We start from the raw sequence: 21,922 nt of genomic DNA, 5'->3' as shown, positions 1-21,922 counted from the left end.
GTCTATACTATCAAAGGCGGATGAGTAATCAATAAAACAGAAAAACAGAGGATTTTTTTGTTTTATAGTGGAGTCTATAAAAAGAGAGAGAGAAAGAATGTTTGTCATTGTCCCTGTGTTTTTCTGGAAACCAGTCTGGTTAATGGGAATTCAGTTTTTCTTTTTTTTCCCAATCCGTTAGTTCTTCTAATAGGAGCCCCGAAAAATATTTGGGGTCTATGTCTATAAGGGCGATGAGCCTATAGTTCTTTGCTTTGTTCCTCTTGCCTTTTTTATATATCGGGGCGATAATTGATCCCTTCCAAGAGTTCGGGATTTGTTCTGCCACCCAGATTTCCCTAAAGAGTGGGAGCAGTTGCTCAGCCCAGTAGTTTGTTTCCTGCTTATAAAGAACGGGGGGGATTCCATTTGGGCCAGAGGCCCCATCTTTCCTGCCTTTCGCAATTCTTCTTTTGATCTGATTTATTGAGCCTGGGAAACTATTCTCCTCAACTAAAGGCTTTGGGGTCTCTGGACAGTCCTGCCGAACCCCTGAGTCTTGTTTTATTCCATCTGCTTCGTTGTTAAAGTGGTGGGCTAAATGTTTTACCCAGGCCTCTTCCGTTATGTAGGAATTTATTCCAAGGGCTTCAGGGTTCTCTATTTTATTTACTGTGTGCAAGAATCTCGTGCTATTGTTGGTTTTAGAATCGTGAAGCAATGTAGCCCATATTTTTTCTGTGGTGTCCTGTTTTATTTGCCACAGAATCTTATTCTTGGTACTTTTTAATTTCCTCAGCTCGGTCTGTAAACTGTTGTCGGACCCATTTTTCCTCAGTTCGCGGAGTGTTCTATTGATGGCTCTTTTTATTTGCCTTCGTTTGCAGGATAACATTGACGAAGAATAGTTTTTGGAAGTATTTGTCGACCGAATAAGTAATTCCTTTTGGTTCATTGGTCCATAGGTTTCTTGTAGAGGTTTGGACTTGGAGTTAGCTAGACCAAAAGTATTCAGAAAGATTTCCCAGGTGCTAATATTATTGTCGTTCCGTGATTTAAAACTTTCCCAGCAGATCTTGGCTTCTTTCCAAAGTTATCCTTGGTCGTTTGTTTTACATTTGATTCATTTACACTGTGACGTGATCGTTAAGTTTTGCCCTTCAGTTGGAAGAGTTTGTGCTGTTCCCTGTGCCGTCAAGGTCAGTTCTTGCGGCAGATGGTCGCTGCAGTCAGACGTGCCTATCTTGAAGTCACTTACTAATATGAAAAGTGGATAAGATAAAAAGGTGTAGTCTATCACTGGACTTAAAGTTGTGAAAAGTTGCTGCTCGGGGACAGTCACTGGGTGTTCATCCATTTATTGCTATCAGACCCATATTTGTTAGATCCTTGAGTAGATCCTTGGATAGCTTAGTTGGTTTTCCCCACAAACTCTCTTTCAGAGGAGGGATCCCCTTTCAAACAGATGATCTTCTATAGGCCGATTGTTTCCTGGGCTTCTAGAAAGGAACATATTAAAATCACCCGATACAATGAAATTCGGTGTTTCTACTTCCGTTATTATTTTGGTCAAATCTGACACCAGGGCCTTTGCGCCCTTTTTTTTTTTTCGGGGGAAGATTTAGACAAGTGACTTTGCGCAAAACTGCTCCTGGGACGGCTCCTACTCCACTACTATCTCTTGCGTCCTACCTATGGGCCTCTGAGATTCTAAGCTCTACCATAAGTTGCACTTGTCACAAACCATTCTGTGTGAGAGTTCCCGGGAGGGGGTGCTGAAGAACTGGAGTGACGACAATTTGGATAATTATGGATTTTATAGGTGAGCGGATGTTACATCCTCCGCAGTCCGCTGCTCACTGCCCTTTGCCTTGCCTTTTCCTTATTTTCCTTGTTATCTCCTACCAGCCCCTACTTCAAAGGTCACCTCTCTCTGCTCTCAGCTGTTCCGCCGCAATGCACTCGGCGCCGAACCCCCGAGCTGCCAAACAGCCAGCCAGGTGGGTACAGGGGCGGTTTTGCAGCTTCTGGGCAGCTGAAGTGCGGCAGTGAGGGTGCAAGGTTGCAAGGGTAGGAGAGGTGAAATCACACCAGGGCAGTCACAGGCGGTTGGTCACGCCGTGGGAGGGGATTGGTACCAGTGCCACTGCAGGGGGGGGCCACAGGAGGGGGGATGGGAGAGGGCCACGAGGCGCAGGACCGTGGTGTCTCACACGCAGCTAGCTCACCTCACCTCAGCTCCGGTCCGGTCCACTCCTCTACTTCCGCTTGCCTCTGCTGCTGGCTCTCCTGTGGGTTCCCTGTCTCTCTGAGCCCTCTAGGCTCAATCACCTCCTCCTCTGCTTGCTGGCCGGCGAACTGCATGCGTTGACGGCCAGCAGTGGGGGGGAGAGATGTCTCGTATCAGGCCACTCTTGCTCTTGCTAATTTTGATCCTGCGCCCCTTCGCCACTGCTGGTCCTCCGCTCGAGGCTGCTCCTCAGCCCCTCAGCTCCTACGGACCTCTGCTCGCAAAACTCTTGCAAGGTACTTTCTCCCAGAATGCACCATCCAAGAAGAATCGGGAGGAAACCCCCTAAACCCTGAAGGTTCAGTAATTGGTTCTATTGTCTCAGGTTGACCAGGTCAAATCAAAACCATAACTTTTGCTACCAGTACTGTCTGCAAGCAAACCAGTTCACCAAAGGGTTTGACCGGGAGTGGTGGAGTCTCTATACGGACTTCGGTGCTCCCAAGTGGACACATCTCTCATTTTTGGGACCTCATATCAATAGTAGGAACTGTGAAATTTTCAGTCAGAATGTCGGTCATGGATCAACATTTTAAATAATTTATATACAGACATATTAGGCAAAATGCATGACAGGTAGCATCAATATGGTTAGCAGTAAAGAATACACATAAGTACAAAGAACTCAGTAAAGTTCAATGGAAAAAACAGGGTAGATTTGCCTTATAAAGGTGGGGAATGGGGTTCCTAGTTACAGGGGGAAAACATGTTCATTTATATGACTTTAGACAAAGAATTTCATAGATCACTACACTGGTACATGGTTCTCAGGATATGCACGAATGAGGAACACGCAAGAAGAACCATTTTACTACAGAATACATTTGACGATTCCCTCATAACACTGTTGCATTCAACTCAGTTGCTCTCACAGTTTATTCAAGCACAGTAACTAAAACATTGTATAAAACCATAGGCTAAGACAGTTGGAATGTCCTTGGTTAGATACAACGTGGTGAGAAGTCTCTGGGAACGCTCTTAGTGAAAAGCTTACAGCTTACAGCTTTTTCTTTAGCACAGATAACACAACAACACTCATCACTTGATATGCTGCATCATTCATTCAAGATGGGGAAAGCAAAAGCTTGATTCATGTTAGCGCAAGTTCAGTTTCTAATGCATTTAAAACTAAAAGAGTAAACAACTATCGCACTAGTCACCGTAATGTTGAAGAACAATAGCCTTATAAATTGTTCATTATGTAAAGCACACTGACATCTATTTAAGGTAGGGTCGATCTTTATAAAGCTGTAAAAATAAATACTGAGGTATGTCAGTGTTAACGTTTTGTTGGCATATGTTGTAATGAATTCAAATTTCGTTCATTATTCGTAAATGCTCCTCAGGATATAAAAGGACCATACTCTTTAGCTAACTGATGGAGAAGGCAATCTATGTTCAACATGATTTATTTAGGAGGGAAAAAACTCATATTCATTTTTCTGTCTCTGCCTTCATAGTATTAAGAATATTTCCGAAAACTGAAATATCTTATTGCCATTTGACTACTGTTCCTCACCTCAAATGCTGCAGTCTATGTTATGTGGTTACTATTTTCTAACTTGCACCACAGTGTTTTCTCTGCAGCATTATTTTATTCAAGGCAACAAATAGAAGAAGTATATACAAACTGAAGAAATAATACCTTTACTTCCAATTCACAGATCCTCCCAAGAACACAGCAGTTATTATTCATGGAAATGCAACATTCCGGGAAGGAGACAGGGTGACTTTAAGCTGCTCTGCTGTTGCTAATCCTGATGTGACGAACTACAGCTGGTATGTGGGTCAGGACAAAAAGCCTTCACTAGGCCATGGCCGGGAACTTACTGTGAACTGGAACAGCGGGCCATACTCTTGCGCTGCAACAAATGCAGTGGGATCAGGAAAGTCCGAACCCCTGAACCTATCCATTGAGTGTGAGTTATTATTTGCATTTAAATATTTTATATATGCTAATAATTTACAATTTTTTTGTATCAATTTAGTGAATTCGGTTTAGCAAATATTAAACACCAGGGGATAATAAGTAGCAAGTGGGGAAGACCCAAATAGGAGCCTAATAAAGCTGTGAAGATACAAATTAATGCATATATACCTTGCCAGTATAAGAAAAAAAAGTAGATACATTAGAAAAGAGAGTAAAATGGGAGAAGAAGAGAGGGGTGGGGACAGAAGGGAAGTGGAAGACGGGGAGGCGTATGGCACCGAGACGAGATAGGAAACAGGAGAGGACAACAATGAAATCAGGTGTCCACAGGTCCAGAAACGGGCACTTCCCTAAGTACCAAATAATAAATACACCCTTTGAACAGCATGGCCAACAGAGAATATAAACACTTGAAACTAAGCAGGCCTCCACCCACCTGGGTAACAAGTAAAAAGTGCATACACATCTCAACAGGGTAGCCTGTCATAACACACCATGCATAGCTGCCAAGATATAATATTGCTTATGTGTGACATTTTCATAATTTCAGTGTGTTTATGAGGGACGTTCAACGACTACGAGTGACACTTTCTCGTGAACAGTATAATGTCACCCACACTTAGTAGTAGCATGGCAGAGCCCGCACCTAAGTCGGACATCTGTTGCCAGGCCAGCAGCAGAAAAAAAAACAATAAATGAAAGAGATTCCCTGCCTTAGCCAGTCTGTCCAGGCTCTCTACCACATGGGACCCAAGGCCTAATGCAGGATGGGAGGTCGGGGTTCTTCTCGCTGAACAGTTCCCCAATGAGGCCCCTCTTTTACTGCAGTTTAGACCTACACAGTTTATAGGATGTATTTAGATGCTTTGTTTTTCATCTGGACATCCACATCTGTTTGATGCTATGGTTGGAACAGGGGGTTCTTTTTTACATTAGTTAGTTGGGTGTGTGGTTTTGTGTTCCGGTCTTCAAAACTTTGAAGTTAGTTTGGCTTGCATATTAGTTTCTGTGATAGGAGGATATTTCTAGGGGTAGGCAGAGCTGGCGTAGCACCACTACATAGAGTTCCACGGAATTATGGGAAAAATCTGTGTAACAGGAGCTTACATCTTGCGGCTAGCCAAGGGTCCAATCGAAGGCAAAATGATTGACCTTATGATAACTCATATCTTAATCCTGCTGCAGCCAAGCAAGAGCCAGACTTACAAAGACAGCAACCTACTACCCACAGTTACAGGCATTTCCATTCTGGACTGCACATTAGTGTGTCATGATTAGGGCTCCGGATGTTTTGGTATTTATTTTTTGGCCATTCTATCTGTATTTATCCAATTTATTTTGAGTTTTGCGTAGAAATGTAGTTGTAAAACTGTAGATTACCATATCTATTTAACTGATAGATGTGCACTCATATTTTGATGTCTGTCTTATTTTCGCTATTTAAGCTGCCAAATATTACATAAAAATGCATCAACTGGTAAATACTAGCATTATACCAAAAATGCATGTTGACATATGCCCTTTTTTAAAGAAATGTCATCCTGTTTTTTTAACTTCCCATTCTGTCCATCTGCTCAGCTGCTGGCCTATAATTCATGAAAGACAGTACGGAGACTCACTTAAAAGAAGTAACATTTTCTCAATTTATCCACTTTTAAAAAGAAATGCACACAAAAAACACGTTGTTTTCTGTCTGTATTTATCCGTAAAAATCTGTAAAAAACGGAAAACAGGGAGCCTTAGTCATGATATACACTGTACCTATAAAGACTATACAATTAAACAACTTCAGGCGAGTAATCTCCTCCCACAGTGTTTCTTCTTTCAGCTAAATTCCAGAGCAATCAAACAACTAATCGCTTTGGGCCAAACTCACGGTAATGAGAAATTGAGCCACTAAAGTGTCTAAAATGGAACAAGAAGATCAAATCGAGACTCAAGGCAGCCTTCATCTGGGTCAAATAAATGGGGGAATCTCAATCCAGGTCAAAGTCTGACATCATCTTGGGGTTCTATCATGAAAACTTTGTATCAAGGTTTAAAGGCAGACAGGAAACTATCTATCCATATTAAGTCGCTCAAAGCCTTTTTTTAAAAAAACCATGGTACACTATTGTAGATACAAAAACGCATCAGGGTACTAAGGCTAACCTTGAGAGAATACAGACCAAACAGACATAATATAAACAGCATAAAATGTTCATATGGATTGCTAAAACCAAACATCTTGAAACTGAATGGCTCAATATTCATTCCTTCCTTGGGCATCACAACCAGACAAAACTTTGACAACCCATTTACAAATTAGAAAGCAAAACGAGCATTAAGGGAAATAGGGTTGCCGTGCAACTTGGGATTGGACACACGAAAGCATTATATAATTAACAAAAAACAGCACTCTGAGCAACTCTATAAAATTCTCTCTGTCAGCCATCCTATAAACCAATCAAATCAATTTGGGACCTTAAAATGGGACAGAAGAGATGATTAATACAGAGTTTGCATAAAATATAAAACATGATCTGTTGGAGCTGGCTGTTTTTGCAGGGTACCCTCAGAACGATTTGCGTACCTCCTGTATTTGTTCTGACCTGTTTTGGTTGGTTTTATGACTCTGGGCACTTTACCACTGCTGATCATTGCTTTAGTGCATGGGCCCTCCCTTGTAACCTTGGTAAGATTTGTCTACACCTGTTTGGCATATTTAATTTATCAGAAAGTCCCTTGTACAATGGTATCCCATATACCCAGGGCCTGTTAATTAAATGCTAGTAGTGGGCAGGCAGTGTTTCTTTTGCCACCCATTGAAGTAGCCTGTCACACCTGTCTCAGGCCTCTGCTGCTGCAGGGCTTGAGTGCACAGTTTACTGCAGCAGTGACGTGGCATTTAAAGTGCTTACCTAGTCTGAAACTCCCCTTTTACTACATTACTATCCTATAGACATGGTGCTGTGTAGGTAAAAGGTAGGACATATGCCTTAGTTGTGTGGCATGTCCTTGTAGTGACAAGCAGCCTGTTTGGTTTCTCCCTGCTGTGAGTCTGCCCTTTCATAGGTTTGCACTGAGAATTCCCTGATGTGTGTTTCAGTGCTAATTTCTGATAAGAAAGGGGTAGCTTGACCATGGTTGGGATGTTTGGTATAGTAGTATAAATCCTGCTTATTGGTGAAAGTCGATTTGTTATTACTATTTTAGAAATGCCACTTTTAGAAGTGGGCATTTCTGTGTGCTTATGACTCTTTGTGCCCTGCCTTATTGTGTATTCAACATCTGGTTTAGACTGACAGGAGAAGGGGATGTGCATTCACTCCAGACAGTCTCAATGGGGTCGAGATGTGTCCTGCCAATCCTGGATGACTTAGTGCTGGCCTGAATAGACCATGACTGTAATTAGAGTGGTGAGAGGAGTTGCACCTGCACCTGAATAGGGTAGCCTCTGATTTTCACAATACAGTCTCCGCCCCCCTGTAGTGTGTCTGAAGCCAGGGCTTGAGATTGAATAGGGTTGCTGTGCACTTCTGAAAGTTGTTTGAAGTGCTCCCACGACAAAGAACTTTGTACTATAAGTACAGGGAGCTGTGACCCCATGATTTTAGACACTCTGTGGGACTTGTAACCAGAAGCTGCAGACTCTACATGCTGCACCATAGGACTGCTGTGCTGCCAGGGAACCGCCTTGTTGTGCGGATCTGCTGGAAGGACTGCCTCTCTGTCCCAAATGCCCTATGTGCAGGCTAGCTGCCTGCTTTCATGAACATGTATGCCCGCCAGTGCTCTCAAAGGGAGCTCAGCATGAGGTGAGCATTGTGGACGGCTCCTGGAATGTTTTGCCCTGCAGCAGGCACCTCATTTATGTGACTAGGGGACAGTTTAAGTGCCCTGTGAGTGCTTCCTTTTTGACAAACAGTGCAGGCTCCCAGACGGTAATCCGCTGATGTGTGTAGTGGTGGGCGGAGCATGGTGGACTGACTGAGATTTACTAGCCTTGCTGTTCCAGGGGACTCCCAAGAAGAATAGCCCCAGCCCTGCCTGGAGAAGCATTGCTGAGGAAGGAGGGTGGAGTCACAATGTGGCATCCGGAGCGCGGCCCGTCACAAGTGCAAGGCTTTCAGGAGGAAAAAAGAGCATTTGCTGGCATCAGCCAGGAAGGCTGTGCTGAGAAAAGTAGCTAAGAAGTGACTCGCTTGCAGGTTACCGTGGCAACCAGAGAGCCACAACAGAACCCATCCTGGCATGGTGTGGTTGCACTAGGAGGAAGCCGCTTGAGGGCTGTGCTGAGGACAGAAGTGTCCGAGGGCCTCAGGCAAGTCCAAATTGGGGATGGAGGAGCCCTACGGCAGGCAGCTGTACCTCAACATCGCGGGCAGCTCTATTGTCTCTCCCTGGGGTGCCAGTACCACAAGGTCATAAGAAGCCATCCTTTTGCAAGTGGTGGTCCATCGCCAATGTGGACAGAGCAGGTGCCTCCCCCCTGTGTTGACAACATCCCAGGGAGCACAGTACCTGGTGGTAAAGAACGAGATGAGGTCACGAAGGAGGCACCCCCTTTGTGGCACAAGGAATTACCGTACCTCATGAAGTAGAGGTGCAGGTAGGCCTGTAACCTATGATTGGTGCCAATTATTGTATAACCGGTAAAGGAAGTGCAGGTGCGCTATATCGGCAGAATACCTACACGATCATATGGATTTCTGGTAATTTGTAACCCGCTGATCGTATGGGGTGATGTTGGCAAGGTGTGTGTTGTGCCTAACCTAACTACTGCCTTTTGTGCCCTGATTTACTATGTATGTCCTATGATGCCTTGCAAGAGCAGGATAACAAGTATTATTTCATAGGGTACATTATATGCACAGTGATGGGGTGGTTTTTTATAATGTGTGCGATCTGCAAGCCTTTACCTGATTGGAAGAACTTTTGATGTTATGACCATTGACTAATGGCAAAGTGATTTATGTGAATATGGTCTAAAGTTTTCAACAAACCTTGATGGAAAAGAGCTTACTAAGGTACTAGTTTATTCTGAGCTGGTAAAAATAGCCATTGAACGAGCTGGTAGTGAGATATTAAAAGCAGGAATTCGGTTAGTACCTGATGAAGAAGTAGGGACTGAAGAAAGTGTCCAGCAAGGAAAAGAGTTCTTAAAGTACCATGCAGGACTTGGTAAAAGGCAAGTAAGATTTATAGAAAGAGGCCTAGGGCAAGGCCCGGGAAACTTTAATATTATAATAAATAATTCTGTTTCGGAAGACTCTTGGAAGAATTGGAGTCTTAATACTAGCCTCCCAGGTCCTTCACAGTACTTAGAGGAATCCAATAGGTTTGGGCCCCTTAGTGATGTGGAATAGGTAAAGGGGCAGCCACACGGCTTAAAAATGGTCTCCTGGAATATAAATGGGCTAGGTAACCAAATAAAACGTGAACGGCTAAAAGATCTAGCAAAAAATTATGCGATCATCTGTATCCAGGAGACCTGGCTATGTGGCGAGCCCCCTGTAGTGGATGGCTTCTGTCAAGCCTATCGACCGGCAGTAAAATCTAGATCAGGTCGCCCGGCAGGGGGTTTATTGACTTTACTATCTACAAACTTGGTGAAAAACTTCTCCCGGCTCACTGTAACATGTAAATGGCTGCTCTGCTGTAGAATAACATTAATTACAGCCGGTAACAAGAAAGAAAATGTGTTGATTGTAAACGTATATATGCAATGGGGGGGCAAGGAGGAGTATCGAGTCGAAATGGCGCACTTTAAAAATGATTTAGATTTATTGTGTGAAAAGTACGTTTCAGATTTGTTTTTGTTAGTAGGAGATTTTAACCATAAACTTAATCCTATGCGGCAGGATCTCATGTATCAGGATTTTTTAGAATCTTATGATATAATTCAAGCAAAGTTTCCAGAAAGTCTGTGTACAATAAATGACGTAAGCTTGGGGAATTACCTAGCGAATAAATGTCTCTTTTGTTTGAACGGCAGGTACCCACAAGATCGTCCGGCAAAAAAAACCTTTAAACAAGGTACACAAAATTGCCCCATAGATTATGTCTTTATCCCAGCATGGAACTTTGATATAATAAAGGGCTTTATGGTTAACCATATAGAAGAAAGTGACCACAATATTCTAGAAGTAGAACTGGCATTTTCCCACCAATTCATTGTTGAAAAAGTAATCATACCACAGATGGACTATCCCAGACGCATCACAACACGGTTAACCGAAGGAAATATAGAGAAATTAACCAGGCTCCAACATAAAATCGTTCTAGGATGCATAGTTGGTCTAGATCTGGCCTGGTACATTGAAAAATTAAACCAAGTGGTACAAAGTATCAAGGTCGAATTTAGAACAGACGTAAAGAACACCAAGAGTATACAAACCACCCAAGTTAGGAAGGGAAACTGGTATAATATAGCCTGTTTAAAGAAGAAAAGAGAACTAAGGCGAGAACAGCGCAGTCTGCGTAATAAATTTGATAACTCTAGAGCTGAACATCTTGTAAAATTAAAGAAAGAGTATACCATGCTTCTTGATAGCACAAGAAGAGCCCATAAGGATAATTGCTGGAAGAAATTGCTGGAGGCAATAGAATCCAAGAATATACGTTTATTCTGGAATCTAGTTCGCTCAGCAACAGAAGCCTCACCTGGGTCAATGATCTGCGTGGTAGAAGAGGGTGCCTGGGTGGATTATTTGAAAGAGCTATACCCGCTGGGGGGTGAAGCTGAAGAGGAAGCACAAAGGGACTGGAGTGGCCTAGTAGATGATCTAAAACCAGACTTCTCAGAAAAAAATGTACTTGATACAATCAAAACTTTAAATTTAACAAGAGCCTCCGGCCCAAATAACCTGCCTGCCCTAATAATCAAGACACGGACACCTTGGTGGGCCAAATTCTTCTCCCAAATGTTCTTAGTAATCCTAGAATCAGGGATAGTTCCAAGTAGCTGGAAGGGTGTGATAATTCGACCGATCCATAAAAAAGGGGACGTCAACGCACCAAGGAACTATAGATTAATCAACCTACTCGATATAGGAGAAAAAATATTTGCGAAAATTATATTAGGTAGGTTAAAGACTTGGGCAGAGGAGAGAGTAATTATTCCAGTGGAACAGGGCGGCTTCAAGGAAGGCCATTCTACAATTGACCACTGCTTTGCCCTATGGGCGTTGGCCCGGAAGTCAATAGAACAAAATGGGAAGTTGCATTGTTGTTTTGTTGACTTTCGAGCCGCGTTTGACTCTGTGGACCGGAACAAACTCTGGGAGGATTTGATAGGTTACGGAATTCCGGATGGCTTGTTGATGATCTTGAAAGATCTACATAGAGGGAACTGGGCCCAGGTTATTAGAGATTCACATGGGTCACTAACCCAGAAGATATTGATAGGGAATGGCCTTAGACAGGGGTGCGTTCTGGCACCCCTGTTAATTTCAATCTTTCTGGCAGATCTCCCTGCGACACTTGAAGTAGAAAAAAGTGCTAGCCCTAGAATGAGCGGGAACAAAGTGCCTTGCCTATTATACGCAGACGACTTAGTGATCCTAGATCAAACAGAAATGGGACTTCAAAGGAAACTAAATGCTTTTAAAGGTTATTGTGATAGGAAAATTTTGACTGTAAATATGAAAAAAACCAAGGTCTTATGTTTTGGTAAGAGCAAGAAGAATTTTAATTGGTTTTTGGGTAATAACAAATTAGAGGCAGTTAAGGAGTATAGATATCTAGGCCTCTGGTTTGACAGTGCGCTAAATTGGCGCACCCATTTGGAGGCACAAAGAGCCAAAGCTTTTTCATCCACATGTAGGTTGAAAAAGTTTAATAAAGAATATGGCGACATGACTCATAAACCAATGATAAAGGCATTCCGTGCAATGATTCCCCCCCAAGTATTATATGGCGCAGAGGTGTTATACCTGAGCGGTAAACATGAGTGGGACTAGGAAGAGGGAAAAATCTTAAAAATGTTATTGTCTTTACCAAATTGTACTATGGTTCAAGCAATAAGAATGGAGTTAGAGCTAACTTCATGGACCGTACAATCTCAAATGGCCCTGGTAAGATTCTGGAAGCGCCAAGACCCAGGAGTGACACTAAAGGTCTCACAGTGGTGTAGGGATGAGATCCAAATAAGTAATCTTGCCTGGGCAAAGGATGTGAATAAAACGCTCCAGAAAGTAACTGGGTGCCTTAATGTGAAATTTTCCCAGGAAACCTTGATAGCCGAGTTTACTAAGAAAACCCTTAGGGAACAAGGCCAGTCGCTCTCTAGGGCGCAGGACCAAGAATATATGACAGAGAAAAAATCGGTCCAGTGGTTAAAAAAGTCATGGGTTAATGATGGCTGGTTCCCGTATTTGGACATTCTGCCCAATCGAGTGCTGAGATATGAAATTCTTAGGACTCGGGTTGGGATTAACCCATGGAAGATAGATGGAAAATTAAAATCTGCACTGATCGGCCCAGAAGGTAATTGTAACTGTGGACGCGGACTAAGACATGATATGGCACATATTTTACTTGATTGCTTATTTGTACAGGATATAAGGAAACTGTTTTTACGTCCGATATTTTTATCACATAAGATAACTTCACGTGCCCAGGCGATATGTTTACTTACCGATATGCCCACGTTAGAAATTGCAATCGGATTGGGTAAATTTTTGAGGAGTTTAAAAGAATATGGAAAGGTGATTTTGAAAGAGGGCACTGATTTTAAATTGTTTTAAAGTTTTATAAAATGAAAATATTCTTCTTATCCTTTTAGCGATTTTTGAGATTTCTGTAAAATTGGGCGTATTGTATGTAGTGTTTCTGAGGGCGGCTCCCTCTTTTAATTTAATTTTAACAAGTATTGAATTTTACCTATTTAAGATGTAGTAGAATTTTGTCTGTTCGTACTTTTTGAGTCTTATTGCGTGTGTTCTGTACTGTTTAAAAGACCAAGGTCTAAATAAACAAGTTTCTCTCTCTCTGGTCTAAAGTGGTTTTTGTACAAGTTATATAAAATCCTTTACACTGTATAAAGGATATTTTATACAAACCTTGTGTGGAGTCTCTTTTTGTGGTGTGCCTAGTTTGTCATTGGTGTGTGTATGTGTGTTATGCAAACTCTTTACACATTGCCTCTGGGATAAGTATAACTGCTCTGCCAAGCTACCAAGTAGATAAGCAGGGCTTATCTTGGCTGTGTAATTCGCTTGCCCTGACTATAGCGCTGGGTTCTGCCTGGCGTAGGTGCATTCCCTAACCAAGTAGAAACCCAATTTCTAACATGATCAACTCGTGATTGTGTTTATTAATGAAGCCATGTGTAGTAGGGAATGGGGCTCCTGGACCGAATGGACTATCTGGGTCGGTGTTCAAGGCTGATACTGAGATATGGACTAACATCCTCAGTTGCTTTTATGTTTACTGCTTCCTGTCCGCTCGATTCCACAATAATGAATAGGATCCATATTACACCCAATTCACAAAAAGGCATCCCCCACCTATCCACTGAATTATTGGTGAATTGCCCTGTTAGATGTAGAAGCAAAGCATTATGCAAATATTTTACTGCAGGAACTTGAAGGATGGTCTGCAGAGGAAACTAAAATCCTTTAATACAAACCAGTTTCAGGTCAAAGTCATCGAACATAGATATAGTGTTTTCCCTATCGTATTTAATCCATCAAACCATGAAATCCTTCAGTCCACCACTATTCACCTGTTTCATAAATTACTTTGCTGCATTCAAATGTGTGGATAGTAATATTCTATGGTCAAAATGTGCACAGCAAGGCATTTCCTCTTCCCTATTGAAGGAATTATTCATCACATGGGGTCATATTAGGCTTGAGAAAGAAAATAGAGTTACATCTGATATATCGACAAACTGAGGCCTGAGACAGGGGTGTGTGTATCAGCACTGATTTGTTCAATTAATACACAGCAGACCTGGGCCAAGTCATACCAAAAGCTAAAACAATACCACCAAGGATTGGATCTTACAGATTTCCTGTACCCCAATATGCAAAGACTTAATCATCCTGGACCACACTAGAACTGAAATGCTGAGAGCACCTGACTACTTGAGTTCATATAACATTCGTAAGAAGCTTACTTCTAAAGCTGGAAAGATAAAGATCATGATACATGGCAATTACAAACAAAAGTCAAATCAAGAGTGGAGGTTAGGGGAAATTGAAGATTGTTAATTCATCAAACTACAACTATTTGGGAGTAGGGTTCTCTGATAACAAGTACGTCATGCAACTACAGTATCTTAAGAAAAGAGCGTCTGCAGTTATATCTGCTCTCTGCAAATGAAATAGACAACTGCACAGTCCATCATCTGAGGCAATAAATTGAGCTGGGCTTGCCAAACTACTATCATTTCCTGCATTCATCAAACGTATCCCGGATAACTCACACTATTAAGGTTCAGTGTAATGCTTACAGGCAAATTTTCAGTCTACCAAAACATACTGGACAGTCACTGCAATGGCTGAGTTCGGCCCATACTATCACTTACTAGTTACTGCCTACACAGGAACCTTAAGGACGGTCATGCTTGAGATTTATAAGAATGTGAATAACCCCTGGGATCATATCTAGTAGCTGCAGAAAATGATTTAAAGATCAGCTTAGAGTCAGTTTCCTGTTCAACTGTTACACTTTTGTTTATCAGGTCTACCCTAAAGAAATATGTAACGCCATCTCTCGTAAAGCTGATATGGGCCACATGTATCTGTTTCCGATGGTAAAAATGCTTTTACATATTTATGAAACACAAATTGCAACTCAGTAACACGTTACTGAATTGCAATTTGTGTTAGTGATTCGGTATTCGGAAGGGGCATGTTTAGGGCTTCGCTTCCAAATACCGAATCTGAATGGGATGAATGAATGTTTTGCAACCGAGGTCACAAAATATTCATATTTTACTGACTCCTCGAAATAGGTGGTAACCCATTTGCAACTGGGCAGGAGTCCCCAGGGGGCCCTTCCCCTTTGAGAATGGCAAAACACATTTTTAAGAGCTCTTAAAGAATGAAACTGCAATGTTTCATTTTTTTTCTTTTTTAATGCATCCCATTTTCCTTCAAGGAAATGGGATGCATTTAAATAAAAAAGACTGATTTATTTAACAGCAATTACAGATATGGTGGTCTGCAGGCCCCCATCCCTGTGATGGCATAGATTCCTAAGAGATCGCAAATTGTGACCTACCTCATTAATATGCATAAGGTAGGCTTATTTGCAACTCATTAGGAATTGCTAATGAAACTCAAAAAGTTTCATACATTTGAAAAAGTGATCACCTAGTTTCCATTCGGAGAAAATTGCAGTTAGGTAATTGCTTCTTAAAATAATAATACATGTGGCCCGTAGAGAAAATAGGAGTAGTTTCCTACACACATATAAATATTAAATCTTCTGAAAATGCAAAGATCCAGCTTTATCTTACAGAGACTTTAAGCACAGTGGAGCTGTGCTTATGACGGGCTGAGCTCGTCATGAACAATGAAGGTCAATAATCTTCAGCACAGAGGGGGAATTGCTGCAGCAGTGATGGTGTTAAGTACCGACAGACTGATGAACCTCGCCCAGTGAAGAAAATGTACTAAAATTCTGCACGCCACCATGAATCTCATTAACACCCCTGCATAATAGAAATTTAGGGCCATATTATCAGGGACCGGTATTAAAATTATCGCCGTTTTATCTGCAGGAAACTGCCAATAAAACGGCGATAATGGGCTTGATAATACGCCCTTGTTAATTCCCATAGAAGCCCATGGTAACACAAGAACATGGGCTTCTACGGAAATTAACAAAGGTGTATTATCAAGCCCACTATTGCCGTTTTATCGGCAGTTTCCTGCCGATAAAACGGCGATAATTTTAACACCGGTCCTTGATAATATGCCCCTTAATTCTTATTGCGATGGGTTCATAAAATTGAACCTTCTTTTCATAATGCCATTTTGACTGCACTTTCTTTTTTATTCACTGTACAATATTGTGTTTTATTTAACAATGTGACATTAAATGGTTTTATTAGTTGCCACAATAAAAGTTTTCACTCATAAAGTAGAAAAGATACTCCCTATCTTGGAGAGAGAGCAGAGAAGTTCAACAATTCAATATTCTTACTTGAGTTACTTGAGTTACCACTCCCCACTTTTAGGCCTTATGTAGAATAACTGAGATATTTATCTGATTGAAAAATCAGAGAATATCATCAAGTACAACAAATATCATCGTCAGATGCCGAAGAGCCAAAGCCAAGTGACATTTATTCTCAAAATCCCTCCATTGCATTCCACTGTAATATCGCTACTACAATTCCCAGCATACACTCTCCTGCAGCTCAATCATCCTTTGCGTGCACCCAGATCCCTACTGATACTCATGTCATATTTCTCCAGCCACCTCACCTTCAGGAACCTGGATCGGGTTGGGTCTGGATCAATTTTAATCTCGGGAGAACCCCCCTGAACCATGAAGGTTCAGTAATTGGTTGTACAGCCAATTATATTGTCTCATGTTGACCGGGTCAAATCAAAACCATATGCTGTGCTACCAGTTCTGTCTGCAAGCAAACCAGTTCACCAAAGGGTTTGATCGGGAGTGGTGAAGTCACTATACGGACTTTGGTGCTCCCAAGTGGACACATATCTAATTTTTGAGACCTCATATCAATAGTAGAAACTGTGAAATTCTCAGTCAGAATGTCGGTCATGGATCACATTTTTAAAGAATTTATATACTGAAATATTAGGCAAAATGCATGACATGTATCATCAATATGGTTAGCAGTAAAGAATACACATAAGTACAAAGAACTCAGTAAAGTTCAATGGAAAAACCAGGGTAGATTTGCCTTATAAAGGTGAGGAATGGGGTTCCTAGTTACAATGGGAAAAACATGTCCGTTTATATGACTTTAGACAAAGCTTTTCATAGATCACTACACTAGTACATGGTTCTCAGGATATGCACCAATGAGGAACACGCAAGAAGAACCATTTTACTACAGAATACATTTGAAGATTCCCTCATAATACTGTTGCATTGAACTCAGTTTCTCTCACAGTTTATTCAAGCACAGTAACTAAAACATTGTATAAAACCATAGGCTAAGACAGTTGGAATGTCCTTGGTTAGATACAACGTGGTGAGAAGTCTCTGGGAACGCTCTTAGTGAAAACCTTACAGATTTTTTTTTTAGCCCAGATAAAACAAAACAATCATCACTTGATATGCTGCAGCATTCATTCAAGATGGGGAAAGCAAACGCTTGATTCATGTTAGCGCAAGTATTTATTTATTTTATTTTATTTAGTAGTTTGTAGAGCGCTCAGCTACCTCCAACGGAGGTGTCCCGGCGCTGAAGACATCATCTCGAAAGGGTCAGAGGGATGTGGAAGGGAGTGGGTAGATTAGATAAGGGAAAAAAGCCAGGTCTTGAGTTTTTTACGGAATAGAGGCTCTGACGTCAGAAATCTTAGCTCTATAGGAGCTGGTTCCACAGTTTGGATGTGGCCACTGCAAAGGCCCTTCCTCCCGTGCGTGCCAGGTGGAAACGGGGGAAGATCATAAGGCGGAGGTTGGATCTGAGGTTTCGTGGTGCTTGTGAGAACTTCATTCTGCGACGCAGGTAGGTAGGGCCTTGATCATTAAGAGCTCTAAAAGCCAGGGTTAAGGCTTTTAATTGAATGCGCATTCTCACTGGGAGCCAATGAAGTTTGATCAGATGGGGTGAAATGGAGTGGCGGTATGGGATGTTGCAAATCAGCCTGGCTGCTGCGTTCTGGACTCTCTGTAGTTGGTTTATGAGGTACGCCGGGGAACCTGCATACAGACTATTTGCGTAGCCCAGATGAGAGTTAATGAGGGCATGGACTACTGTCTTACGGCAGGTAGGGGATGCTTTTTTTTATCATGAGGAGCTTTCCAAAGCAAGACGAGGTGACTTTATTAATTTGAGTCTTACAAGAGAGGGTAGTGTCAAATTGGAAGCCTAGGTTACGGGCGGCTTGGACTGGTTCCAGGGGAGAGTTGAGTTCAGTCGGCCACCAGAGAATGGAAGGTGTGGGGGATTTCTGATTAAAAAATAGGACTTCAGTCTTATCTGTATTAAGTTTTAAGTTATTAGCAGACATCCAGGAGGCGATATTCATCATGCAGTGGTGAAAGTTGTGGAATGATTTTCGGAGTGGTCTTTGAAGGAGAACACTAGTTGGGTGTCGTCAGCGTAAAAGGTTACTTTGACGCCCCAGGATTCAACCACTTTTGCCAGTGGTTTTAGATACACATTGAATAAGAGCGGACTGAGGGCAGAACCTTGCGGAACGCCCCAAATCAATGGTTTCTTGGAAGAAAGAAAGGAGCCCAGCGTCAGCTGTTGGAATCCGTTCGTAAGGAAAGATTTAACCCAGGTGAGGGGAGTTCCGCTGACACCTACCTCTTGCAGGCGAGCAAGTAGTTTGTCATGGGAGATGGTGTCAAATGCTGCTGATAGGTCGAGGAGGACCAGCATGGCCTCCTCTCCCCTATCCGTGCATTCTCGAATCGACTCGGATACCTCAAGCAGAGCCGACTGTAGTCCGGTCTAAATCCTGATTGGGAATCATGGAACAAAGAGTTTGATTCTAGGTTGTTGGACATTTGCTCTTGTACCGCTTTCTCGAGCACCTTAGCGGGCTTGGGTAGGAGTGAGAGTGGTCGGTAATTGCTTAGGCAGGTAGGATAAATGCCAGCTTTTCTTTTGGATTGGAATTAGCATTGCGTGTTTCCAAGCGGAGGGGACAGCACCTGAGAGTAAAGAGGAGTTCCATATTTCGAGTAGGGGGTTAATAACTAAAGGGGCAATTTCGTTCATGATTAAGGCCGGGTCTGGGTCCAATGGAGAGCCTGATTTACATTTCAAGAATAAATTCAGGGCATGTTCCTTGGTAAGTGGTTGGAAAGCAGTAAGTGCATGCTTGCAGATGATGGCAGGGTCTTCGGTAATGTCGATACCGTTGGCTATTTTTTTTTCAAAGAAATCTGATAGGTTTTCACTCAGTGCTTGGGAAGTGGGTACTGGGGCAGACAGAGCACTGGGATTAGTCAAATCTTTAACAATGTTAAAGAGGGCTTTGGTCGAGTTTTTTGCATTGGCAATAGTTTCTGCGAAATAGGTGCTCATGGAGTTGCGTTTGAGTTTACGAAACTCTTTAAGGACTTGTCGGTAGGGAGCCTTGGCTTCTGGGTCATAGTTCTGCAGTTTCTACTGCATTTAAAACTAAAAGAGTAAACAGCTATCGCACTAGTCACCGTAATGTTGAAGACCTTTAGCCCTATAAATTGTTCATTATGTAAAGCACACTGACACCTATTTAAGGTAGGGTCGATCTTTATAAAACTTCGAAATAAATACTTAGGTATGTCAGTGTTAACGTTTTGTTGGCATATATTGTAATGAATTCAAATTTCGTTCATTATTCGTAAATGCTCCTCAGGATATAAAAGGACCATACTCTTTAGCTAACTGATAGAGAAGGCAATCTATGTTCAACATGATTTATTTAGGAGGGAAAAAAACTCATATTCAATTTTCTGTCTCGGCCTTCATAGTATTAAGAATATTTCCGAAAACTAAAATATCTTATTGCCATTTGACTTGACAAATGCTGCAGTCTATGTTAAGTAGTTACTATTTTCTAACTTGCACCACAGTGTTTTCTCTGCAGCATTATTTTATTCAAGGCAACAAATAGAAGAAGTATATACAAACTGAAGAAATAATACCTTTACTTCCAATTCACAGATCCTCCCAAGAACACAGCAGTTGTTATTCATGGAAATGCAACATTCCGGGAAGGAGACAGGGTGACTTTAAGCTGCTCTACTGTTGCTAATCCTGATGTGACGAACTACAGCTGGTATGTGGGTCAGGACGAAAACCCTTCACTAGGCCATGGCCAGGAACTTACTGTGAACTGGAACAGCGGGCCATACTCTTGCGCTGCAACAAATGCAGTGGGATCAGGAAAGTCCGCACCCCTGTACCTAACAATTGAGCGTGAGTTATTATTTGCATTTAAATATTTTATATATGCTAATAATTTACAATTTGTTTTGTATCAATTTAGTGAATTCGGTTTAGCAAATATTAAACACCAGCGGATAATAACTAGCAAGTGGGGAAGACCCAAATAGGAGCCTAATAAAGCTGTGAAGGAACAAATTAATGCATATATACCTTGCCAGTATAAGAAAAAAAAGTAGATACATTAGAAAAGAGAGTAAAATGGGAGAAGAGAGGGGTGGGGACAGAAGGGAAGTGGAAGACGGGGAGGCGTATGGCACCGAGACGAGATAGGAAACAGGAGAGGACAACAATGAAATCAGGTGTCCACAGGTCCAGAAACAGGCACTTCCCCAAGTACCAAATAATAAATACACCCTATGAACAGCATGGCCAACAGAGAATATAAACACTTGAAACTAAGCAGGCCTCCACCCCCTTGGTAACAAGTAAAAAGTGCATACACATCTCAACAGGGTAGCCTGTCATAACACACCATGCATAGCTGCCAAGATATCATATTGCTTATGTGTGACATTTTCATAATTTCAGTGTGTTTATGAGGGACGTTCAACGACTACGAGTGACACTTTCTCGTGAACAGTATAATGTCACCCACACTTAGTAGTAGCATGGCAGAGCCCGCACCTAAGTCGGACATCTGTTGCCAGGCCGGCAGCAGAGAAAAAACAATAAATGAAAGAGATTCCCTGCCTTAGCCAGTCTGTCCAGGCTCTCTACCACATGGGACCCAAGGCCTAATGCAGGATGGGAGGTCGGGGTTCTTCTCGCTGAACAGTTCCCCAATGAGGCCCCTCTTTTACTGCAGTTTAGACCTACACAGTTTATAGGATGTAATTAGATGCTTTGTTTTTCATCTGGACATCCACATCTGTTTGATGCTATGGTTGGAGCAGGGGGTTCTTTCTTACATTAGTTAGTTGGGTGTGTGGTTTTGTGTTCCGGTCTTCAAAACTCTGAAGTTAGTTTGGCTTGCATATTAGTTTCTGTGATAGGAGGATATTTCTAGGGGTGGGCAGAGCTGGCGTAGCACCACTACATAGAGTTCCACAGAATTATGGGAAAAATCTGTGGAACAGGAGCCTACATCTTGCGGCTAGCCAAGGGTCCGTGTGCCCGGCACAGGGGTCCCTTGTGCCTGGGCAGGCTCCCAGGTCTCCCCGGGCTGGCTGGGTTGAGAAGCAGGGACTGGACCCAAGACCTGGGTTTCAGGCAGGGCATGTGGTGTGGGCGCCCCCGTCCTGCCAAGGGTCCGTCTGCCTAGGGCAAGAGCCCCCGAGCCTTCCAAAAGGCAATCGGGAGCACTCTGGTGAAGGCTCAGGCGGGCAAATTGGCATCCTTCAGGCCGGGCATCTGGTTGTGCCTTTCCCCTCGGTCATCTGGTTGTGTGCAATGTTTTCCAATGGTGCGACCAGATGCCCGGGATGCCCTGGAAGTCCAGATGAGGGCAGGTTTGCCTCCCCGATTTCAGGAAGGGCTCCAGAAGGTCGTGCAAGTCCGCGCCTAGGGTCCCCTCAGTCTTGCAGTGCACCTCAGGGCCCGGGAGCCCCTGCTTGGTCCAGGGACACAGACGGGGCCCGGGTCGGGTGCTCCAGCCCTGGGCCCCATCCCTCAGCCTGCCGCTCTGCCAAAGGCCTGA

At 42.6% G+C, this 21,922-nt stretch overlaps 1 protein-coding gene across 1 annotated transcript in view; it reads left to right on the top strand.

Annotated features, from left to right (window-relative positions):
- The window catches only part of LOC147701364 (B-cell receptor CD22-like), a 351,247-nt gene that overhangs the window by 225,823 nt on the left and 103,502 nt on the right, over nt 1–21,922 (top strand). Inside the window, exons 5-6 of the mRNA XM_086930064.1 lie at nt 3,934–4,188; nt 20,002–20,256. Of these exons, the coding sequence (XP_086786190.1) occupies nt 3,934–4,188; nt 20,002–20,256 (510 nt within the window). The remainder of the gene's footprint in view (nt 1–3,933; nt 4,189–20,001; nt 20,257–21,922) is intronic.

This window comes from Lissotriton vulgaris, chromosome 7, assembly GCF_964263255.1.
Source record: "Lissotriton vulgaris chromosome 7, aLisVul1.2, whole genome shotgun sequence".
NCBI classification, from domain to species: Eukaryota; Metazoa; Chordata; class Amphibia; order Caudata; family Salamandridae; genus Lissotriton; species Lissotriton vulgaris.
The sequence above is the reverse complement of the archived record's forward strand: the minus strand, read 5'-3'. Positions and strand labels throughout refer to the sequence as shown.